Source organism: Nyctereutes procyonoides, unplaced genomic scaffold, assembly GCF_905146905.1.
Source record: "Nyctereutes procyonoides isolate TBG_1078 unplaced genomic scaffold, NYPRO_anot_genome, whole genome shotgun sequence".
NCBI lineage: Eukaryota > Metazoa > Chordata > Mammalia > Carnivora > Canidae > Nyctereutes > Nyctereutes procyonoides.
Genome location: NW_026575133.1, coordinates 8,212,471 through 8,236,065, shown reverse-complemented (window position 1 = coordinate 8,236,065; position 23,595 = coordinate 8,212,471). Strand labels below are relative to the sequence as shown.

Genomic DNA, 23,595 nt, shown 5'->3' with positions numbered 1-23,595 from the left:
ACAGGAGGATGCATACAGGAGATAAGGCACCCAGAGCACACTTTCAGAGGTTGAGACTCCACATGTGCTGACCAGGTTATGGATGGAAGTCCTAGTATCAGCTTATGCGATCAAGGAGCATGTGGAAAATTCAAACGAAACGTCCCAGAGGAACTATGTGCAACTAAATCTGCTTACTCAAGGCCCAGAAAACATACTAGGTCCCCTCAACACTATGAGGCTAATAATGCATATGTACCAGAAGCCACGACTGGTGTTGCTGTATCAGAGGCTCATCTGAAAAACACCAGAAATAGCCTGCTCTGATTACAAGGTTACAGTATGTAAAATGTCTGCACTTTGTACACAAATATGATTATAAGGAGAAAAGGTTACTAGAAAAATGTTCACCAGAAAGTTAATATTATCACTAAGTGGTGGGAAAACCTGTTTAGATAAGAAATAGGTCTCTCTAGACTCTCGGAGCATATATTACTGTTAAAAAAAAAAAAAAGAAAGAAAAAAATTATTTTAGGATTCTTTTTAAAACTCTGAATAACATATATTGGGACTTTCTTCCCAAATACTCAAAATCACTACAGAAAATGTAGAAAAATCAGCCAGAGTTAATTATTATTAACACTTGACTGTATTATTTTCCAATATGTTTTTTAAAGATTTTATTTACTTATTCACAAGACAAACAGAAAGAAAGGCAGACACCGGCAGAGGGAGAAGCAGGCTCCTTGGTGGGAACCCGATACAGGACTCGATCCCAGGACCCCAGGATCACCACTTGAGCCGAAGGCAGACACTCAGCCACTGAGACACCCAGACAGATGTCCCATAACCTTCCAATATTTTAACCAAGTGCACCATTTATTTTTTATTTTTTATTTTTTTTATTTTTTTATTTTTTTACCAAGTGCACCATTAAAAAACTTTTTAGGGGCACCTTGGTGGCTTAGTTCATTAAGCATCTGCCTTTGGCTCAGGTCATGATCCCAGGGTCCTGGTATCAAGCCCCACATCAAGCTCCCTGCTCAGGAGGGAGTCTGCTTCTCCCTCTCCCTCTGTTCCTCCTCTGCTTGTGCTCTCACTCTCTCAAATGAATAAATAAAATCTTTTAAAAAATAAATTTTAAAAATAACAATAAAATTTTTTCAGGCTGCCTAGGGTTGCTCAGTTAGTTGAGTGTCTTGTCTCTTGATTCAGCTTAGGGTCATGATCTCAGGGTTGTGAGATGACCCCTCATGGGCCTCCATACCCAGTGCAGTCTGCTTGCGATTCTTTCCCCCTCTCCTTCTACCCCTCCCCCAGCTCACACTCACATGTGCACACATTCTCTCCCTCTAAAAGAAGTAAATTTTTTTAAAAATAAATAAAATTTTTCCAACATTGGCTTTACTTTATCCATAGCATTTTTAAACCATGTTTTTTAATTTAAATGTATATTTTGTTCTTTTATGTTAAATATACTTCTTAAAACACTTTAATAGCAAAAGATTCATTACCCACCCACTCCCTGTATCAAACTATATAAAAGAGTAAGAAATACAAACTGTAAGTTGCCATCTTTTTCCGAGACTCCTTCTTTAATCTCAGTCCACAGAAATAACCACAGTGGCTTCCTGTGGTCCTTCCAAAACGCCTTTTATTCCCCTCACCGCCTCTAACATCTGCACACATGCAGCCCTAGGATCTGTTCATAGCTAACTGTAATACTGGACAGCTGTCTGGGATACAACTGGAATCAAGAAAACATTTCTGAAAGAAGAAAAGAAAAGAAAAGAAAAGAAAAGAAAGAAAAGAAAAGAAAGAAAAGAAAAGAAAAGAAAAGAAAAGAAAAGAAAAGAAAAGAAAAGAAAAGAAAAGAAAAGAGAAAGAAGGGATCCCTGGGTGGCGCAGCGGTTTGGCGCCTGCCTTTGACCCAGGGCGCGATCCTGGAGACCCGGGATCGAGTCCCACGTCGGGCTCCCGGTGCATGAAGCCTGCTCCTCCCTCTGCCTGTGTCTCTGCCTCTCTCTCTTTCTCTCTCTGTGACTGTCATAAATGAATAAAAAAAAAGAAAAAAAAGAAAAGAGAAAGAAGAAAGAAAGAAAAGAAAAGAAAAAAAGAAAAAGAAAACATTTCTTACTGCTTGATTTGAGAAATATGTTCCAGCTTTCTTGGGATCTAGGTGCATGAAGTCGACCAGGCCAGTGAAGAATGTGAGGAAGTTTAGTGTAAGGCCAACTGGAGTTACCTAGAAATAAGTGGAACAAGAAGGAACCAAGAATGTGAGACACTGTTCATACAAATCCCTTACTGCTATATCTTCCACAACTCCTCTCCTCTGCTGGCTAACCCTTATTAATCCTATTTCCTGTAAAATTAAGTGGCAGGACAACTCCTGGCATTGGCTGTTCTTTTATTAAGTTCACCTCCTTTCTGGCCTGAGGGGCATCAATCCTCACCCACCTTAAGATATCCCAAAGGGACCCACCTTAAGATATCCCAAAGGGATGGAGGGTAATTTGCACAAGGATCCTTGGGGGGAACTACCAGCCTGACAATGTGGACAAATTGTTGCTGACTTGGTGATCTGTGTAGACTAAGAAGGCAAATACCAAATGCTGGCAAAAGGGAGATACTGATCATGCTGATTTGCCCCACAGAGCCCCCTAAAAGCCAGGGAATTAGAGGTGCCAAGCACCTCAAAAGACCAATGAGGCAGATAACTGAAATCCAGAAAACAGAGTTAAATACCTAGGTCCTCTCCTCAAATTACAAGGTCTACACTTCTTCCACCTCCATGGAAAATGAGAGTTATTCTCTGGGAAATCTGTACCAGACTCAAAAGACAAGGAAGAGTAGAAACCCTGAAAATGCAGATTAAGAAAAATTCTGAATATCATATAGACATAGATATGGAGACATCCAGGCCCTCTCCCATCTAGCTCTCAGGCAGCCACGATTATACCCTCCTGAGGAGAGATTAATAGATCCCTTCTACAGAAATCTAATATGCCAGAGAAGACTTGTAACAATGACATATGGAGCTGCTCAAAGTCTGCTAGCTCCTAATCCGGACAGTGAAGTCAGTCAGTCAACAAACCCACCCAACCAGGCACACAATGTTTTTTAGCACCTCGCTCATAAAATGGCAGTCAACAAAAATTCAGTACAGATTACAAAGTAAAAATTGACTCCCCCAAAAGGTAGTTATATAGACAAATACATGTACATACCAAAACAAAGGAGAGATGAAAAAATAAGAAATTAGGAAACTAAACTTTAGGTCCAACATTATTCCAGAGTTTCAGAGAAAGAAGAGGAAACTATATATATATTTTTAAAAGTCTGATAAGGGGCTAGTATCCAAAATATATAAAGAAATCTTACAATGAAAAAAAAAAAGAAATCTTACAATGTAATAATAAAATCTAATTTTAAAGTGGACAAAGGACTTCTGAATAGATATTTCTCCAAAGAAGATATACAAATGGTCATAACCCAATCGGCATATGAAAAAATGCTCAACATTGCTAATTATTACAGAAATGTAAATCAAAATCACAAGGCAATAGCACATCACACCCACAGGCTGGCTATAATAAAAAGCATAGTAACAAGTTTTTGTGAAAATGGGGAGAAATCGGAATCCTTAATTGCTTGTAGGAGTGTAAACCCATGCTGCCACTTTGGCTGTTCCTCTAAAAAGTTAGTTACCGTATAAACAATCCCATTCCTGAGTATATGCCTAAGAGAAATGAAAACTTATGTCCCCAGAAACTTATGCACAAATTTCACAGCAATATTACTCATAATAGCCCAGAATGGAAACCACCCAACTGCCCACTAACTGATAAATGTGTCACATCCACAATATGAAACAATATTTAGCCATAAAAGGTAATGAAGTACTGATACAAGCTACAACATGGATAAACCTTGAAAACATTGTTAAGTGAAAGAAGCCAGACACAAAAGGCCACATATCGTGTGATTCCATTTATATGGAATATCCAGAATAGACAAATCGAGAGTCAAAAAGTAGAGCCAAGGGCTTGAGAGAGGGAGGGAGGGATGGAGAGTGACCACCAATGGGTACAGGGTTTCTTACTGGGGTGATGAAAATGTTCTGGAATCAAATAGTGGTAACAGCTGCACACTTTTGTGAATACAATAAAAAAACCACTAATTTACACATTTTAAAAGGATGGATCCTCCTATATGTGAATTACACGTCAATTTGAAATAGAAAAGAAAAACAGTAATACAAGAAATTTTTTCAGAAGTAAAAGATCTGCATTTCCGAATTATAAGACAAATAAATCTCTAGAGAGATAACACCACACCAAAACATATCATGAAATCTTAAAATAAAAATAAAAGGGATAAAGATAAACTCTTGAACTCTTCCAAGGGGCACCTGGGTGGCTCAGTTAAACATCTGACTCTTGATTTCGGCTTAGGTCATGATCTTGGGGTGGTGGGATCGAGCCCCACACCCAGTTCTGTGCCCAGGAGGGAATCTGCTGAAGATTCTCTCTCTTCCTCACTCTCTGCACCTCACCCTGCTCTTGCACTCACTCTTGCTATAACAAATATTTTTTTAAAAATTCTTAAAACTCAGGGGCACCTGGGTGGCTCAACGTCTGCCTTTGGACCCGGTGATGATCCAGAGTCTGGATTTCCTTCCTCCACACTCCTAGCAGAGGTATATCAAATTTATGGTTAAATCATTATTCAGTCCTTAAATTACTATGATTATATAAATATTATGTACTGCTGAGGTAGGTAACATACTACAATGGTTTCTTGAACAGCTTTTTTCCCTGGAGTTGATAATCAGCTTTGTTTATATATATATATATATATATATATATATATATATATATATATATATATATATATATATTTTATTTATTTATTTGACAGAGAAAGAGAACGTAATTAGGCAGAGTGACAGGCAGAGGGAGAGAGATAAGCCACTCCCCCGCTGAGTAGGGAGCCTGACTCTCGCTTGATCCCGGGACTCTACTACTACTGAGCCACCTAGGCACCCCTGTTTTTGCCATTTGCTAAATTCTCTTCCTATCACTATTTATTAATACATTCTATTTTTTCCTCATACTATAATTTTCCATTAAGGTGTTCAAATCTTTAGATAACCTCTTACTTTTTTCTTTTTTTTTTTAAACCACCTAGAGCCCTTTTTCCTGTTAATCCTCCTCCAGTCTAGACTGGCTACTATGGTAGGATTCCTGCAGAGCTGATATTTTAGAATTTCCTTTCTCTGTTATCCTGGATCCTTCCCCCAATTTCTCTTATGTTGGAGTCTTCTCTGATTCCACATATTCCTCTTCTTTGGTTTACTCATTTTAGGATGGCACATTCTCCAGAAGCATCCTTGGTAAGGTACATATGGGAGGTTAATTTCCTGACCTAGCATGTTAAGGTCCCCCAAGACCATTCCCAGGTTTGCTGCTGCACTAGAAGCTCTCAGTGGACTCAGCATATAGTGACACCTGTGACTGGTTTATTATAGTGAAAGGAAGCAAAGCAAAATCAGCAAAGGGAAAGGCACTTGGAGCACCGTTTCTAAGAATCCTTTCCTAGTGGATTCACAAACAATGCAACTGTCTGTTCAAGAAGCTCATGAGAGACTCCGTGCCCAAGGCTTTTTACTGGGGCTGGTATTGTAGGTACCCTCTGCCTGACATGTACCAAAATCCCACATTCCATATTGTTGACACAAACAATTCAGGTACTGAGAGCCACTCGGTTCTGGGAATTATGGCAATCTTCCTATTTTCAGACACCAGCCAAATGGCCAAACTATTTGTATCAAAAGTGCCAACAGGCTTTCTTTTCTAAGGATCACATTCTGGGTCTTACCGTGTTACCTCTTTTCTGCCCATAAATTTGATATTCCTCTGCTAGGAGGGTGGAGGAAGGAAAGGGAAAATTAGGAGAGCTAAATATTCATCTACCATGATAAGAAGTTAAAACTCAATGCCTAAAATTGATAAAACAAGATATCAACAGAAACTTATTCTTTGAAATACGGAGGTAAATTTCCAAAGATGAAAAAGTTAAAGATGGAGTTAGGAGAGATAAAACAGTTCTTTGCTACGTCTTTTAATACTACTTGACTTTTTCAGGGTGCCTGGGTGGTAAAGTCAGTTAAGCATCTGATTCTTGGTTTTGGCTCAGGTCATGATCTCGGGGTCCTGGAACTGACCCCTACATTGGGCTCTGCACTCAAGCATAGTATCTGAGATTCTCTTCTCTCTCTGCCCCTCCCCCCTCTCTAAAATAAATAAATAAAATCTTAAAGAAAAACACCAAAAAACTATTTGACCTTTTCAATCAGCACTGTCCAAAGGAAACATAATCCACACGTAAATATAGGACTAAGTTCTTGAGCAGTCACATTTTAAAAACTACAAAGAAACAGGTGAAATTTATTTTAATAATAGTTCAATCCAATACATCCAAAATATTAATTCAACATAGGGCACTGGCTATACCTTAAGGGTGACCAACAGTGACCAACATCTACCCTGTTAGCACAATTTTAGACTGTGCACATGCAATACTTCAACAAAAATTATCTCTATCTTAGAAAATAGTAATGACAATGAACGGCTTACCTTCTGTACCTGAGCTTTGACGACCAGTCCTGGTAGCAAGTTATTAAGGGTCCAGTTTTGCTCCTCAGTAGCAATGGCAGCAGAAACTTCAGAAGGACCAATAGACAGACCAACAACTCCTCCATTGCCTTTCACTTCTTCAATGATGCAGTTCAGGTACTGACCCACCTTCAGTTTTGCACCTGCAAGCCCCAGCCCCAGCCCCCAAAGGAAAAATACCTCTATGAGAAGGGCTCTTAACTTGAGCTCAAGCAATATCTGATAAGATCCATGGTCTATGTGCCCAGTTACCAAGTAATACTCATATTCGCAATCTCTCAGTGACCAACTACAAGAGGGGAATAAAGTGACCCTGACTGATCTGGAATCAACACCACTTTAAAATACGAAAATCTCAACAAGGCAGGAAGAGTGCTGGTTCAGAGGCCCTGGGGGCCCAAATTTCAATGGAATCTTCTAGGTGAGAAAATGTGAAACTGGCTCTCTTTGCACGGTGGTTGGTTCAGCTGGCATCATGCAGTGGTGCTGTGGCAGCTCGGGGCAGTGCCCATTCTCCTACACTGGGGCCCTGCTGGGTGTTTGAAGATTTCCGCGGCAAAAAAAAAATAAATAAAAAATAAAAATAAAAAAATGAAGATTTCCGCGGCTGTTACCCTTGAATCAAGCTTGATTATTCTGGAAGGCTACCTGGGGCAGTGCCCTTTCACAGATTAGGTACTAATCAGATACTGAAGGGCTGGTTTGTAATTCACCCTCTTGGATCAGTGCTGTTGAGATGTCTGTACCCTCGGAATGGCTCCTGCCACTCGAACCTGCAGGCTGTGAAGAGTCATGTCCTTTTTCCTTGGCTACTATGGGTTTTGTTCATGTAGAGGATACCTCCCATCTGGTTGGTGTTGGGCAGATCCTAGAAACTTCCATCTAATTTCCCTGCATTAACCTATGTGAGCAGCTGTCAACTTACTGGAGGAAAGAAACTGCCCAGAAATTTTGAGATGCTTAAATACTTTCAGACCAATTAGACTTATTTAACATGAATACTTGTTTTTATTAAAAGGATTCCAATGAAATATTTTATTTAATTTTTTTTCAATAAAATATTTTAAAATAAGTTTGGTCTCCATAAAAATAAGGTGGTACCAAAAGATTTGCGGAAGTAAAAGGTAACCTATATGTGAATGAGCATCACAGTTGACATCTAGCTATATACCTCTTTACAGCTTTATAGAAAAAGCTAAAATGAGGTTGACCTTAAAATTAAGGATTTTAGGTGGTGTACCACAGGATTTTAATGAACTAGATGTTAAGTAATGAAAATTTTTACGGTGTAGAAATACTAACACTGAGGGTGGGGATGCCTGGGTGGCTCAGTGGTTGAGTGTCTGCCTTCGCCTCCAGGTGTGATCCTGGAGTCCCGGGATCAAGTCCCATATTAGGCTCCTTGCATAGAACCGGATTCTCCTGTCTCTGCCTCTCTTGTCTCTCATGAATAAATAAAAAAATCTTAAAATTTCCCAGTTCCTGGGATGGGGGCATTTAGGTTTCTAGTCATATACTCTCTATCTATACCAGTGGTGATTCCCTGACACTTGCACCTATCTGAAGTTGTGTTATAGAATACTAAAAGATTTAAGCATGTAAAGCAATGCATAGCATATTCTATAAGGTTGTGTCGGTTTATTATCAGTGATCTCATGGTATCACGTGTTTCCCTCTATCCTCCTGACTTCAAGTGGTGGTAACAATTTGGGCACCAGTTTGGGGCTATTAACTCCTCTTTTATTTTTGTTTTGAGTCCCATACTGGGCTCCCGTTAGGGAGCCTACTCCTCCCCTGCCTGTCTCTGCCTCTCTCTGTTTCTCATGAATAAATAAAAACATTTTTAAAATTAAAAAAAAAATGTGAAATTGGTCCATTGGATCTCAGACCCTGTGACTCACTGGTCTTTCATACATATTCCCTTTTCTATCAGCCAGAATTGATGCTGATTTTAGCAAAGCCAAACAGCCCCTGAGGTCATCATTCTGTCATTTTACTCAGCAAGTGGTATTTAAACATCCCCACATGCACCACCTCAGTACCATGTACTGGCCCTTTTCTTCCCCCTCACCTTTGTTCTTCTGTCGGATATACTCCTGGGCTTTCTGTAATAGCAGAAAGGCTCTGGCCCCACTAACACCAATGTCCACTAGGTAGCCATGGTCTTCCAAGCTGGACACAGTGCCTGTGAGCAGCTGGAGGAAGACAAAACATTCCCAAGTTCAAAAGCCGAAGGTAATGGGACACACAACAGAAAATCCACTACCAAAAATGAATGTTCCCACCATCAATCTTAACATGTCATCCCACAATCCTCCCCCCAGCACTCCTCCCAACAACTTCAGTCCCACTAGAGGATAGAAATGAGAAAGACATCAACCTAATTCTCCCAGGGCTTGAGGGATCTTATGGTTTCCAGACAGTGAAAAGTGTTACACACACACAGTTGAATGGAATGACAAAGAGGGGTTTCTCCCCAGGAGAATTTTCAAAAGATAGGGAAGACTATTGTTACACAAAGAGGAGTAAATCAGATGGCCCTGCAATGTCAATCCCAGAACCGTGACTAATCCAGAACTAGTCTTCTGGCTGTCACCACATCTTTTCTAAGAGCATCCAAGACTTCAAAAAAAGAAAAAAAATCTTGCCAACCTCCTTTACATTTCATGGGAAGCAGTATGGAATTCAAATCTGGCTCTTACTTACTAATTTGGTCTTTGACAAGTCATAAACCTTTCTGAGTCTATTTTCTCAAAAGTGTAAGAGGAACACCTATATATCCGCCTCACAGGGTTGCTGTAAGAATTTCTTCAGATGAAATGTCTAAAACAGCACCTGCCAAACACCAGGCTCTTGACACTTGTCGATTTCCTGCACCTTGGCTTACTTTTATTCCCCTTTCTAGCCAGCTTTCAGGGCCTGTCCCAAACTGATTGCTTCTAACTAAAAGTTAGAAGTTCATACTGATCTTAATTACAAGAGCACTGTTATTTGAATCGTTTATACCTGTTGGAAGTTGAGACTGGGAACTAGAAACTAATTCCTCTTGAATCTCTCTAGGGACTGGGAGACACATTAGTAAGCTGCCCATCAGTGCAGGTGACAGATTATTTGTCCTATCTACCCTGTCTCTGTGATCAGAGAGCAGCCCTCAAGCATTCCCCACAGATGCCAGGCAGCCTCTGAAAAAGACTTAACCTGTGGAGGACAAGTAAGCCACTTTGAAGAATTCTTCATCCCTGCTATGCCTCACTGAAGGCTTGTTTTTTTTTTTTTTTTTTCTTTTTTTGCCACCAGTGAACCATCCCTTTCTCCCCTCCAAGGTAATGTGATTAGGCTCAAGTCTTCAATTTCCTATAGGTACCCAAGCACCCTGGAGACCCCTCCCTGCCCCAAGAAAAGACTCATCTTTGTGTGTAGCTATGAAGCTGGGTACTCCCCCAGGAGGCAGGGCAGGAGAAAGGCACATTGTTCACTCCTTTTTCTTTGATCCCATACATACCATGCCAGGCTTCAGGGCCTCAGCACTTAGCACTTCGTTGACATTTTTGGGGTTCAGAGATAGCTTGACACTCTTTTTGCCCCTCTCTGTGATGCCCACACTGCTCACCACACATCTCACTAGCATCCCAGGTGAGAAGAGTTCAGACAAGCAGACCAGGTCCTACATAATACAAACGAGAAAGATCCAAAACATACTCCTCCTCTGAACCAGCATACCATTGCTCAACTCTTGCTGAGTGGTTTCTCATCCTCAGACCACAAAGAACCCGCAAGGCAGACAAAGTGAGTAACTGCCCACCAAAGAAAGAGGGATCTGTCACTAAGTCACAGTCTTCAGTTTCAGTAGAAGGGCTTCAAATATCTTCACAGAACAGGCAGATGTAAATGACTTGTCAAGAGTTGTCTGTATTCGTTGTCTTCATTTCTTCACCTTTTGCTCACCCTTCCACTCACTATACCTGTGTTCCACCCCTCGCCTACCACTTTATCTCCCAATAAAATCATCGGTAACCTTCATGTCACTATATCCAATAATCCCTGTCACTGTCCCTCTTATATGTGACCATTAAAAAGCATTTAACACTGATTGTGGCACCTGGGTGGCTCAGTTGTTTGAGCATCTGATTCTCTTTCAGCTTAGGTCTCAGGGTTGTGGCACTGAGCCCGGCATTGGGCTCTGTGCTCAGCAGAGAGTCTGCTTGGGATTGTCTCCCTCTCCCTCTTACCCTCCCTGCTGCGCACATGTGTGTGCACGCTCTAACATAATATAGTATGGTATAGTATAGTATAATATATAACATAACATAATTAATATAACTAATATAGTATAACATTATATAGTATAATATAATATAATATAATTAATATAATATAATATAATATAATATAATATAATATAATATAATCTTAAAAAACCCTTGAGGGTCAGTCTCTCAGTCTCTTCTCACTCTATTCAGTACTTCTAGGCATCTTTTTTCCCCTCTTAGTTTCAACTGCCACCTATGCGGAGCAGCCTCACACATGTACATTTCTAGCCCAGACTACTCTGAACTCTGGAATCATCTATCTACTGGATGTCTCAACCATTTCTCAAATTGGACACTGCACAAAATAAAATTGTGATTGTCTCTCCCAATCCAGTTCTCTCTCAGAGTTTCTCCCTCAGGATGGCAAGGCTGACCATCACGTCACATATAACAGAAGCCTAAAACTCATCCCCCCATCAAATCCATCAGCACTGACTTTACCTCCTCAGTCCTCAGTAAACCCTAAATGCAGCCTGCTGTCCATCCCAGAGCTAGACTACTACAATAACTCCCTCACTGGTCTCTAAGCAACAACACATACTTCTTCAATCTATTGTCTATGCTGTCTACATGTCACCCACCCTCATGAGGACACTTCAAGGGCTTCCCATTGGTTCTAGAATTAAAAACCAATCTTTAACATGGTCTGGACTCCACCCAGCTCTCTTGCCCCATCCCACACCACTCTCTCTTGCTCTCTCAGCTCCATATTGTGCTCCTTCTGCCTGAACTCCCTTCCTTCTTTACCTGGTACACCCTCATCCTTCAGATCTCAGCTTAAGCATCCCTTCCCCAGGGAAGTCTTCCAGGCTCCCTGAGCTAAGTCAAAATCCCCTTATTTAAAAAAGAAAAAAGGGACATCTCGGTGGCTCAGTGGTTGAGCATCTGCCTTTGGCTCAGGTCGTGATCCCAGGTCCTAGGACTGAGTCCATCGGGCTCCGCACAGGGAGCCTGCTTCTTTCTCTGCCTGTGTCTCTGCCTCTCTCTCTTTGCCTCTCTCACAAATAAATAAAATCTTAAAAAAAAAAAAAAATCCCCTATTACAAACTCTTGTAACACCTTGTATCTTGACTTCTTTGCAGTTAGCAAGGTTGTAATTTTACATCCACTTGAATACCATTTAGTTTCAGTTACAGACTATGTTCAGGCTTCCCTTACCTTCAGAGGTTCTTCTTGAGCTACCTGCTCATTCAGCTGCTCGGTATAGGCATCACAGATTTCTGTTGCTTGCACAAAGCCCTGGAGGCCATTGGGCAGACTGATAACCAGTTCTAGTTCATGTACCTCCTTCACACAACCCAAAATCCGCATCCCCTCACGCAGGGACTAAAAGGGAAAAAGTGAAATGTGTATGACAGGGAAAAGAACAATGACTGAGGATGTTAGGGGGTCTGGCTTTTAGTCCCAACTCTGACATATAAAAGCTACAGGAGGGATCCCTGGGTGGCACAGTGGTTTAGGCGCCTGCCTTTGGCCCAGGGCGCGATCCTGGAGACCCAGGATCGAGCCCCACATCGGGCTCCCGGTGCATGGAGCCTGCCTCTCCCTCTGCCTGTGTCTCTCCCTCTCTCTCTTTCTCTCTCTGTGTGACTATCATAAATAAATTAAAAAAAAAAATTAAAAAAAAATTTTAAAAGCTACAGGAAATACATGTGTGTATTATGTCAGTATACTTATCAGATAGCTGACTGAGCACCATAAAACAGCATCATGATACAGAGGGCACTTTTGTCTTTTGCTTTACTCCAAAGACCCCAAACTCAAAATGAAGGAAACAGGCCAGTGGAGTCGATGGCAGTCTGGAGTGTGCATGCCAGGCTTAAACAGGACAACCACTACTCAGCTCTATGTGACTAAACATGAGGGAATGCAAGTTTGTGCTGTCAGCACTCTCAAATTTTTACAAGATGCCAGAAATCACATTTTTCTGTGAAATTTTTTCTAATGTTGGCACAAAGTTAAATAATTATTTTTCTATGTATCATATAAGACAAAATACGTCTGCAGGCTGAATCTGAATCTTTTCCTTAGGAATCATTTGGCTTTTTTTTCTTTTTTATAACATATATCCAAGTTATAATCTAAAAATATAAACAACATTAAAAGCCCACTTCACTTCTCCAAGAGAATTTCCATAACTATGAAATGGAAGAGTAGAAGTAGAAAGGTTTAAAGTTATTGCTGGTTCTAACCTATGAATCTACTAAAACACAAGTTTCATGAAGACACAAGCACAATGAGGGACTCAGCAGCTAAAAAGAAAAACAACACATGATCCCAGGCACTGGTTAATAATTGAAGGCAATAATGCTCAGTTCTGTGTACTAACTGAAAAATCTCCACAGAGGTGTACACACAAACATACGTGCATACATACAAAAAGAATCAAGGAAAAAAATAGAGAAGAACATATACAAACTTAAGTGACCCAGGTAGTTTGTTTAGAACAAAAATCAAACTGTAACAAACCTCAACACTAAGGACTTCAAACTTCTCTCTTACAGACTTGCTGCTTTCTCTCTTCCCGATTTTCAACTTTTTTGTTTTTGCTGGCCCTTTCTGGCTCTTTTTCCTTTTGGTGGATTCCTCTTCAGTAGAAATCTACAAAGGGGGGAATAAAAGATCCAAAAGAATAAAGAGAAACAATTCTGTGCTTTCTCTCCAATTTCAGGTCACCTGTCACCTTGCCTTGTTAGTCCTGTACTGTACCTCACTCCCAGTATTCCTGTTAATTCCTGTTCCAATCCCATTCTGTCACCAATATTCCCTTTGCCCAAGGTGGGAGCCTTCTTCATATTCTCAAAAGCCTCTTCTCTCCTATGTTCTTCCTCCTTTGCCTGGGATGAACACTGGGATCCCCACTATGAGAAGCAATTTGGAAGAGTTTGTAAAAATGGGATGGTGGAGACATGGAGACCTGAGTTGAACTCCCAACTCTGCCATAACAAGCTATACGGTTTCAGTTAAAAAGGTAACCTCTCTCAGCCTCAGTTTCTCATCATGGAATGATGTTCTCTACGCCACTGTAGTTGGAAAGATCACAAAAAATACACACAAGGTCATAAATCAAATGATAGTTCCCTGCCCTCTAGCATTTAGAGCAATACCTACTCTAGGTCAAGATGGTGAATTTCAATGCAAATTCTAAATTATTGTATTATTATATTATTAATATACACGGCAAGGATCTCATTTAAAAATCAACCACAAGGGATCCCTGGGTGGCGCAGCGGTTTGGCGCCTGCCTTTGGCCCAGGGCGCGATCCTGGAGACCCGGGATCGAATCCCACATTGGGCTCCCGGTGCATGGAGCCTGCTTCTCCCTCTGCCTGTGTCTCTGCCTCTCTCTCTCTCTCTGTGACTATCGTAAATAAATAAATAAAAAACCTTTAAAAAAAAAAATCAACCACAAATGCTTTTTCTCCTTTATTTTTAATTAATTGAAATATATTTAACACTCAATGTTACATTAGTTTCAGGTACACAACATAGTGATTTGATGACTCTACATATTATCATATTATCCTATGATCCCACAAGGGTAGCCAACAACTATCACCATACAATTCTATTATAATACCACTGAGTGTAGTCCCCATGTTGTACCATTCATGACTTACTCTACAACTTTTCTCTCCATCTTTAACCAACATGGCACAAAGTTCTTAAGAATAACAGCACTGCAAGCTCAAGTACTAAATGCCTTGCTTCAAAAAATATAGCCTCATGATGGTACAGACTCTCTAACAAGTTCAACTTACAAAAGTAGACTTCAAAAAGAAGCAAATACAGAAAGTACCATTCTCAAGGTTCATTCTTCACAAGGATACTAGAAAGTGTAAAATGAGTCTTACAAGCATATCACTTACATCAAATAAGTTGTCTTGTTCAACTGACTGCTGGAAAGCCTTCTCTAATTTGTGGGTCTTTCTCGTACCCCCTCGGGGGAAGCTTTCTTCCATGGCTGCCGTATTTGAGTCACCTAAAAACAATGTAAAGAGTATCAATGAGCTATAGCCTTGGCGTGAAATTTCCTAAAGGTTGTGATCAGCGGGCAAGAGATAAAACTTTCTAGCGCCAATGGGCTAGGTAACATTCAGGACTAAGAAATCAGGTTTGATGCTAGACCTCAAATAACCCAAATTTCATCTTTCCAAAGATCCCTGCTTCAAAACCACAAATCCATACATTTTCCTCCAGGAAAAGAAATTATAGATCCAACATAGTAAATATCACATTATAGCCACAGTTAAGTCAGAGATACACAAGTTGATATATAACTCCCTATCTTCAAAGAATATGCACAATTTTGGGGGGCCTGGGTGTTTCAGTCAAGTAAACATCTGAATCCTGATCTCAGGGTCGTGAGCTCAAGCCCCACATTGGGCTCCTCACCAGACATGGAGCCTACTTTAAAAAAAAATTTTTTTTTAAAAGAACATGCACAATTTTAAGAAAATAAAACAATTATGAAAATAATTTAAAATACCAACCGGCGCACCTGGCTAGCTAGGTCAGAAGAGCATGCAGCCCTTGATCTCAGGGTCATAAGTTCAAGCCCCACGTTGGGTGTAGAAATTACTAAAAATAAATAAATAGATAAAACACAAATCAAATTACAGACAAAGAAATATGAAGTGATGTGGCTTCAGTAAAGAAGGCAAGCTTCTTAAAGACATCTTTGAGCTGTTAAAAGATGGAAAAGAGGGACGCCTGGGTGGCTCAGTGGTTGAGCGTCTGCTTTTGGTTCAGGGCTTGGTTCAGGGCGTGATCCCAGGATCCTGGGATCAAGTCCCTCATCAGGCTCCCTGCAGGGAGCCTGCTTCTCCCTCAGCCTATGTCTCTGCCTCTCTCTCTGTGTGTCTCTCATGAATAAATAAGTAAAATCTTAAAAAAAAAAAAAAAAAAAGGAAGATTTTGACAGGTGAAAAAGGAAAAAGAGGAGAAATGTGAGACTAGGCATAGAAACAGTTAAAGCCAAATACTTCCATAATCACCAGTAATTTCTCAAAAAAACTGCACAAGAAGTTGCTGTTTCCTTTCTTTGATGAACTGTTTAGACCACAGGGGGAATAAAGCATAATAATCAATTTAATAATCTTAAATTGGAGAAGACAGGTGGGCTTTTTCGTGAAAGATTTCAAGCTACATTACGAGTAGTTTGATGTTTACTTTGACAAGTCAGAGCCCTAAGTAGGGGAAGAAACAGAACAGCAACCAAGAAAAATATACTGCAGGCTACAGACAGGAAGAGAAACAGGGCTGAAGGAAAGTGAACAGAGTAGAAGTCAACTGCAGTGCAGCAAAGAGAAACCATAGGAAAGAGGACAGGTCTACACGATAGTGGAGATTGGTTTTGAGAGACACTTGGAATAAGGATCTAGAAAGGCTTTCGACTACAGTGGAGGTGAAGACCCAGTGGAAGCCTTGGATTTGGCATCAGGAAGAGGTGGGTGCACGCTTCGGAGAAACAGGAAAGAGCAGAGAAGTCTAGTTTGCAGGGAATTTGACCCTAAATGTCAGTTCAGACGAGGAGAAACTGAAGTTTCAAAAAGGCGATCGAGAGACAGAGAAGAGACATAAGGAACTTCCCAAGGATAGAGCCTGATACTGCAGAGGTCAGCATCTGAGCCGGTCCGAGATGGCTGAGCCACTCACGCAGCAGCGGAGGTGCGTGGCAGGGACCCAGAGGACCTAGCCCTGGAACAGACCTGGAAGCCACGAGCTCTCCTTCCTTCTCGCCCCTTTTCTCACTCACCAGCCCCGTGACGCCAGCAGCTCTACTTCAGAGCCCGTGGAGCATCAGAGTCACACACGAGGGAAGCACATCCGCGAGACAACCCCGCTATTCCGGAAGCGTGGGCGGGCCTATCACCCTACTTCCGCTACCACGCTGAGTCCTACTGGTCGGGGGGAGGATGGGGGGCGGGAAATTTAGAGAAAGGAAGCGGAAGGGCGGGGCTTCGAGCCGTAGCCAATCGACGCTGAAGGCTGAATAGGCTCTGGCCCGCTGAACGCGTGCGGGGGAGGCGGCTTCTTCCGGCCGGCCGCAGGTTAGCTGCGTACGTTGAAGGACACAACCAGTGGAACTGCTACCTTTTGCGAGGTGGGTGTGTGGACGGGATCCCCGGCGCAGGCTTCGTGCCTCCGCTTTGAAGGGGAGGCACAAACCTCCGAGCGTTCCTGACGCAGGAACGCCGCTAGGTCTTTGCTTTGGGGAGCGAGAACAGCGGAGAATTGGGGAAAGGAATTAGAGGTAACGAGGGAGCCAGGGCGCGAGGGTCGGACTGGGAACCCAAGGGGCGAGGAGGATAGGCGGTCCTAGGGGCTCCCATAGTTCCCAAGGGCCCTTGGATCCTTTTACGATGAGGAAAAATGAGGCCCGCTGCGAAGGGACTCCCCCCAAGGTCACCTAGCGATGTAATACTGAATGAAACTCGGGCTCCCGGCCAGATTAACCTGTCTTCCTCGGTATGCCCATAGTCTGTTTGCACTGCGCTGTGCCTCGGGAGCTGGCCAGCGAGGCCTCCTTTAGCTGCGCTGCAGCCTTTGTCAAAGCGGGAATGTGTGCGGCCCGGCGCCCGCAGTCGGCCAGGCCGGCGGTCCGCGGGTTAGAGTCCAGGCGGTCGGATCGCAGCGGGAAGGCCTTTTCCCTCTAAGGGGCAGCCAGAACAGGGAGCTGATTACCCCCCTTGAAGTGCAAAAGGCTGCTTTCGGCACCCGAGTGGTTCTCGACTTTTACCTCGTGATCTCACCGCTCCGGCTAGGTAGGTGTCCAGTCAGGGAAAGGCGGTTGGTCCCTTTGGGCCTTCTCTGAAATGCCCGTTTCACAGGTGAAGAAAGACGTGGAAGGCGTCATTCCTGTTTACTCGCGGTAGGCCCGTTAATTGGAAACGAGAGTGAGACCCCATGCTTCGACTTCTCCACGGGCTACCTACCACTTAGCAGTTAGGGCCTTTATTAGTCTTAGGTAATTTGTTCCTTGTTATGTCTTTCTAAACTTTGTATGGTTCAAAAAGGAGTCAGGTCTCAGTTCGAGTTACTCCACAGAGGGTGCTCTAGCCCCAAGGGTTCGAGATCTTTGTCCAAAAGTAACGTGCAGCTCGCGGAAGGGGGCAAGCCCCAGTGCTTGTAGGCTTTTATCCCATTGTTTATTTCACCGGCAACATTTTACTCCCGACTCGTGCCTCCATCTCACCTTCACAAGAGTCTTCAAGACCCAGACTAAATCTCAGTTCCTATGCCATGCCCTTCCCTGCAGTCAGAATTAGTCCTCTGTGGAATATCAAAGCCTTCCTACCATATTGTGTAGAGAGAAATTTAGGGCGCTTTAAAATTGTTTCACTTGGACACCACGTCCTCCTAAAAATTTCTGTTACACACAAGGGAGTGGGGTTATCATTTAAATAATAACGGCAAAGTTAAGCTCCTGTTTTGTGTAGGGTTTCTCCTAGAAACCTACTTAATACCAAAAGAATCCAAAAGTGTATCATGAAGATGAATGGAGGGGAAACTATGCCTTTAGTAAGTCTAGTAAAATGAAACCATTAACATAAAAGCTACATTAAAAAGATTTATCTTAATGGAGATTTCCCTTCTTGGTCTGGAAAGGCCAAGTCCCCTGAGGAGACTTAAGTTTGGATTTCCTTCATTGTTCCAAGAACTTTATTGAAACTTCAGGATTAAGGTCATTTGTCCAAATTTTCATTGCCATTTCTGTGCACGAGAACGCCTCTGAAGGCCTTTGAATGGTAAACAGGGGAGTGCCAGTTTCCATAGCAACGACTTCCTCACAGATCTTTCCCTCTTCCATTTCATCAAGAGCCAGCTGAGTCACAGCCACTGCCTATCAATCTCGACCGGACCTCGACCGGCTCGTCTATGTTGCCAATCGACTCGGCGTGGCGTCGGTCGTGGTAGATAGGCGGTCATACATACGAATTTTCAAGTGTTCTGGTGACCTTTGAATGTGCTTTTGTTATTTTTTATTTTAACAAATATATGCCTGTGTAATATATAGGTACTTATAACTCCTCTTAAAAGTTTGTTGCATATTTTTCCAGAGTTTTTTTCTGTACATTTAATAACAAATATTTGGTTTTCTATTACTGCTGTATCTTTTAAACTTTAGTTTACATAAGAAATGCCTAGAGGGCATATTAAAGCAGATTACTCCTGGGCCCCAGAGTTTCTGAATAGGCCTGAGGTCAGGCCTGAGAATTTGCATTTCCAACAAGTTTCCAGTGATGTTGCTGCTGCTGGTCTAGGAACCAGACTTTGAGAACCATTTATGTACTATGTAGTATAATGTCCAGAAACAGATTTTTTTTTTCAGTTAAACATACACAGGGACATCTTACCATGTCCACGCATAAATATCTATGCACATTGTAGTTCCTCAAATGGAAACTATCAGTCTCTTGTATGTAGATTAACTTTTCATTTTTTCCCATTTATTTTCATAAACAGTATTTCAGTCATCCTTCTTGACCCATAGAACATGTTTCCACTTTGCAGTATTTCTTTAAGGGTAAATAAATTCCTGGAGAACAAATGAACCAGCTACCTAAAAGGGTATATTAATTTTATAATTTGATAGGTATTGCAAAATTGCACCTTAGGAAAAGTACCAGTTTACACTCAGGCAACAGGAAATGCTTTATTTTCTCATTCTTACTATTTATTATTTTTCCTAGTCTGATAGTTAAATATCGGCCTCATTTACATTTCTTTGATCACTTTTGTGTTTTCCCATTGAGTTTTTGGCCTTTATATTTTCCCTTTCCTGAGGTAACTAAAATACTGGTCCATGTTTTCTTCCAGGATTCCTCGGCTTTACTATTTATATTTAGATCTTTTACCTATTTTGGTGTAAGAAGTGGGGATTCCAGCTTTCCTGATACCTCCAATAGCTAGTATGTCTCCTAGGGGTGGGAGTTAGATGCTGAGAGCACCGTAGCCTAGGTAGTGAGTATCCTGTTTATAACTAGTTGACAGACTTTGATAATGGCATTTTGGTAGGATCTCCATCTTTAAGAACTTGAACCAGCATTTTCTTATATAAATTCTTTAAAGTGTGGAAATATATATATATATTTTAAAGATTTTATTTATTTATGGGAGACACAGAGAGAGAGAGGCAGAGACACAGGCAGAGAAGAAGCAGGCTCCATGCAGGGAGCCCAATGTGGGACTCGATCCTGGGACTCCAGGATCATGCCCTGGGCCAAAGGCAGATGCTCAACTGCTGAGCCACTGAGGTGTCCCACTTCCAGTTCTTATACTTTGATGTACATCCCTTTTGTTAAAATAATGTTAATTTTAAAAAAAATGGTAGTATCAGTTCCATTTAGTAAATGATCCCTTCTCTTCCCATTCCTAAAATTATAAGAAAAATTGTGAGGGTGCCTGAGTGGCTCAGTGGTTGAGCGTCTGTCTGCTTTTGGCTCGGGTTGTGATCGAGTCCCGCATCGGGCTCCTTGTGGGGAGCCTGCTTCTCTCTCATGAATAAATAAATAAAATCTTTAAGAAGGAGGAAAAGAAAAATTGTGAAAGGGGTTGCAAGTTGAGCTGTTTATTTGGTGGTTACCCTTCTTAGAAACTTTGAAATGTATCAGAAGCTCCAACTTTCATCTACTCCTCTTAAAAGGAGTATGCATGATTGAGTCCATGCACAATGTAACATGATGTAGTGAGAACCAAAAACAGTATCAAGCAATATTGGGTTAAAGGGTGGGCCTAGAGATTACTGTGTTCTCTTCAGTGCTAAATGATTTGATGTATATTTTGGAATGTTATACAATAGCAACCGAGGTCAAGTCTTCCTTCTGAAAGTTTCTCTTATCAATAAGTTTTTCACCATCTTTGCTACTTGTTTTGGGCAAGACATAAGAACTCGTAATATTTATAATGCAATGACTTTAACTTAAAAAAATAAAAACAAAAAAACAAGGGGTGCTTGGCTGGCTTAGTTGGTGGAGCATGTGACTCTTGATCTCCGGGTTTTAAGTTCAAGCCCCATGTTGGATACAGAGATTACTGAAAAAAATAAAATCTTTAAAACAACAACAAAATGAAACTTAATTTTCTTTTAAATTGCATCCAGGGATCCCTGGGTGGCGCAGCGGTTTGGCGCCTGCCTTTGGCCCAGGGCGTGATCCTGGAGACCCGGGATCGAATCCCACATCGGGCTCCCGGTGCATGGAGCCTGCTTCTCCCTCTGCCTGTGTCTCTGCCTCTCTCTCTCTCTCTGTGTGACTATCATAAATAAATAAAAATCAAAAAAAAAAAAAATTGCATCCAAACCAATTTATTATTGCTTTCTTTTTTTTTTTTTTTTTTTTAAAGATTGAAATCATGGCAGGTCCAGAAACTGATGCCCAATTCCATTTCACTGGTATCAAAAAATATTTCAACTCTTATACTCTCACAGGTAGAATGAATGTAAGTATTAACAATACCTTTAAGCAGTTATGATTTAGTATAATATAGGTGGCAATAGCTCTTGTTTACTTTCTTCTTTCTTTTTCAGTGTGTATTGGCCACATACGGAGGCATTGCTTTGATGATTTTATACTTCAAATTAAGGTCTAAAAAAACACCAGCTGTGAAAGCAACATAAATGGTAAGGAATTGACATTTAAAAGTTGGTAACTGGGCAGCATGGGTGGCTCAGCGGTTTAGCACCGCCTTCAGCCCAGGGTCTGATCCTGGAGACCCGGGATCGACTCCCACGTCGGGCTCCCTGCATGGAGCCTGCTTCTCCCTCTTCCTGTGTTTCTGCCTCTCTCTGTCTCTCGTGAATAAATGGATAAAATATTTTTTAAAAAATTTTATTCATAAAAGAATAAAAGTTGGTAACTTAGCCATTATGTTGGTAGGGTTTTTTCCCTTACTATAAAAGTAAATTGTTGTCCTTGTGCAGTTACATACAAGAGGAAAGTATTGTTCATATCTCAGTACCTTGACAATTTTTGTTAATATTTTGGTTTCGCTTTTTTTTTATATACATTTTTTTAATTTGGTTTTCAGTGGCTAGGAGTCCTGTCTGTAATACTGTCTTATAACAAATGTCTTCCTCTAGTAGTTGAATGTATGAGTGTATATGGATATTTGATGTATATCTGTTCCCTATTAGAATTTTTTAAATATGAAATATTGCATTGAACGCCTTTGAGCTTGGGTTAAAGGGTGGGCTTAGAGACTACTATGTTCTTTTCCATGCTATAGTGTTGCCTATTTGATTGTTTTAAGCTTAAGGACTTTTCCCCAAGGGTTATGGGGTGCCCAGCTTTGTAAGAGGATGTCTCCTGTCCTAGCCAATGTTGAATCAGTTTCTGATTTTTGCTTATTTTGATGAGTGAAAATGAGTCTTTTTGATGAAGTAATACATTTTTTCATTTACTGTTTGCGTTTTTCTTAACAGTCCCTTAATATATTTTTCTTATTTAACAATTGAGTCTTTTTCTTTGTGAAGACCTTATTTCTCTTACATAAGTCCTTTATGTAATAATTATTAAAACCAATCTTTTAAATACATTGTAAATATATCTTATTTTTTTGCTAGCTTCAAATTTCTATATAACCAATTTTATATTTTCCTTAAATTTTTATAGATTTCATTTTCTTATGGCACACCACAACCTCCATTTGCCCATCCTTGAATGAATAATTGTTTTGGTAATAGATGATATGGAGAAAACCCCAAACCCAGATCTTTATCTTCCTTAGTTCTCCACAGAAAATTTTTCCTTTGCTCTTAAAAGCTTTTCCAATCTCAAAACTATTGACTAAGACTACATACCCCAGAATGCAGTGGCCCATGACTCATTCCTGAGAAACAGGGAGTTTTTGCCCAGTTTCCATATTAGGTACCTCCCAACTTTGGGAGGGTGGTTGTATCCCCATTATAAAAATGGAGAAATTTTATCTCTGATATGTTTAATATTTTTTTTTTTTTATGATAGTCACAGAGAGAGAGAGAGAGAGAGAGAGAGAGAGGCAGAGACATAGGCAGAGGGAGAAGCAGGCTCCATGCATCGGGAGCCTGACGTGGGATTCGATCCCGGGTCTCCAGGATCGCGCCCTGGGCCAAAGGCAGGCGCCAAACTGCTACGCCACCCAGGGATCCCTGTTTACTACTTTTTAAAATGTTATTTTGTATACTAGACTTTTCCAATAGCATACATTCAGGATCATACTGAGTTGTTGGCAGCTCTTTTGTTAAAGGTTAAGTGTAAGGTTAAATTGTAGTAAGCTGACACACACACACACAAAAGAAAATTGTAGTAAGCTGAAAGATACCTGCATTTTGGAGTGGTTACTAACTGAGAATCTGATGAATTTGCATTCGGTTTCAGGGGGTTCATGGATAGTCCTATACTAGTAATTACTGAATATCTTAGAGTTGAACACAATTGTGTCTGAACTATTTTTGCTTTGTTTATAGGACTTTAACTTGGACCTCATCTCTTAAGTTCCCATGCTTGGAAAAGCTAATGTAAACTCATCATGTGATACTCAATTTGTACAATAAATTATGAACCTGGAAAAGCTGGTTGTCTTTATTTACAAGATATCAAAAATATAAAAACTGTACAAAATGCAACGAAGGCAAAAAACTGGCA

At 41.0% G+C, this 23,595-nt stretch overlaps 2 protein-coding genes across 5 annotated transcripts in view; one reads left to right on the top strand and one right to left on the bottom strand.

Moving 5' to 3' along the window:
• The window catches only part of PDCD11 (programmed cell death 11), a 45,617-nt gene extending 28,781 nt beyond the window's left edge, over nt 1-16,836 (bottom strand). The window contains exons 1-9 of one of the 3 annotated variants that reach the window (XM_055299878.1): nt 16,728-16,825; nt 15,463-15,550; nt 14,839-14,951; nt 13,439-13,570; nt 12,128-12,295; nt 10,162-10,323; nt 8,731-8,854; nt 6,621-6,802; nt 2,117-2,224 (exon numbers count right to left, since the gene is read on the bottom strand). In XM_055299878.1, the coding sequence (XP_055155853.1) occupies nt 2,117-2,224; nt 6,621-6,802; nt 8,731-8,854; nt 10,162-10,323; nt 12,128-12,295; nt 13,439-13,570; nt 14,839-14,931 (969 nt within the window). In that variant the 5' untranslated portion in view covers nt 14,932-14,951; nt 15,463-15,550; nt 16,728-16,825. Of the gene's footprint in view, nt 1-2,116; nt 2,225-6,620; nt 6,803-8,730; nt 8,855-10,161; nt 10,324-12,127; nt 12,296-13,438; nt 13,571-14,838; nt 14,952-15,462; nt 15,551-16,727 lie in introns of all 3 variants that reach the window. The other 2 variants (XM_055299876.1, XM_055299877.1) reach the window with 2 other exon arrangements.
• A 122-nt stretch (nt 16,837-16,958) lies between these two features.
• Nucleotides 16,959-23,521, top strand: ATP5MK (ATP synthase membrane subunit k). Of its 2 annotated transcripts, none has more exons than XM_055346081.1 (4): nt 16,959-17,075; nt 21,317-21,412; nt 21,501-21,593; nt 23,418-23,521. In XM_055346081.1, exons 2-3 carry the CDS (start codon nt 21,326-21,328, stop codon nt 21,588-21,590), a joined length of 177 nt encoding a protein of 58 aa, XP_055202056.1. In that variant the 5' UTR covers nt 16,959-17,075; nt 21,317-21,325; the 3' UTR covers nt 21,591-21,593; nt 23,418-23,521. The 2 variants fall into 2 exon arrangements, with proteins under 2 accessions (XP_055202056.1, XP_055202057.1); XM_055346082.1 differs by lacking the exon at nt 16,959-17,075 and adding an exon at nt 17,478-17,736.
• Nucleotides 23,522-23,595: the final 74 nt, after the last annotated feature.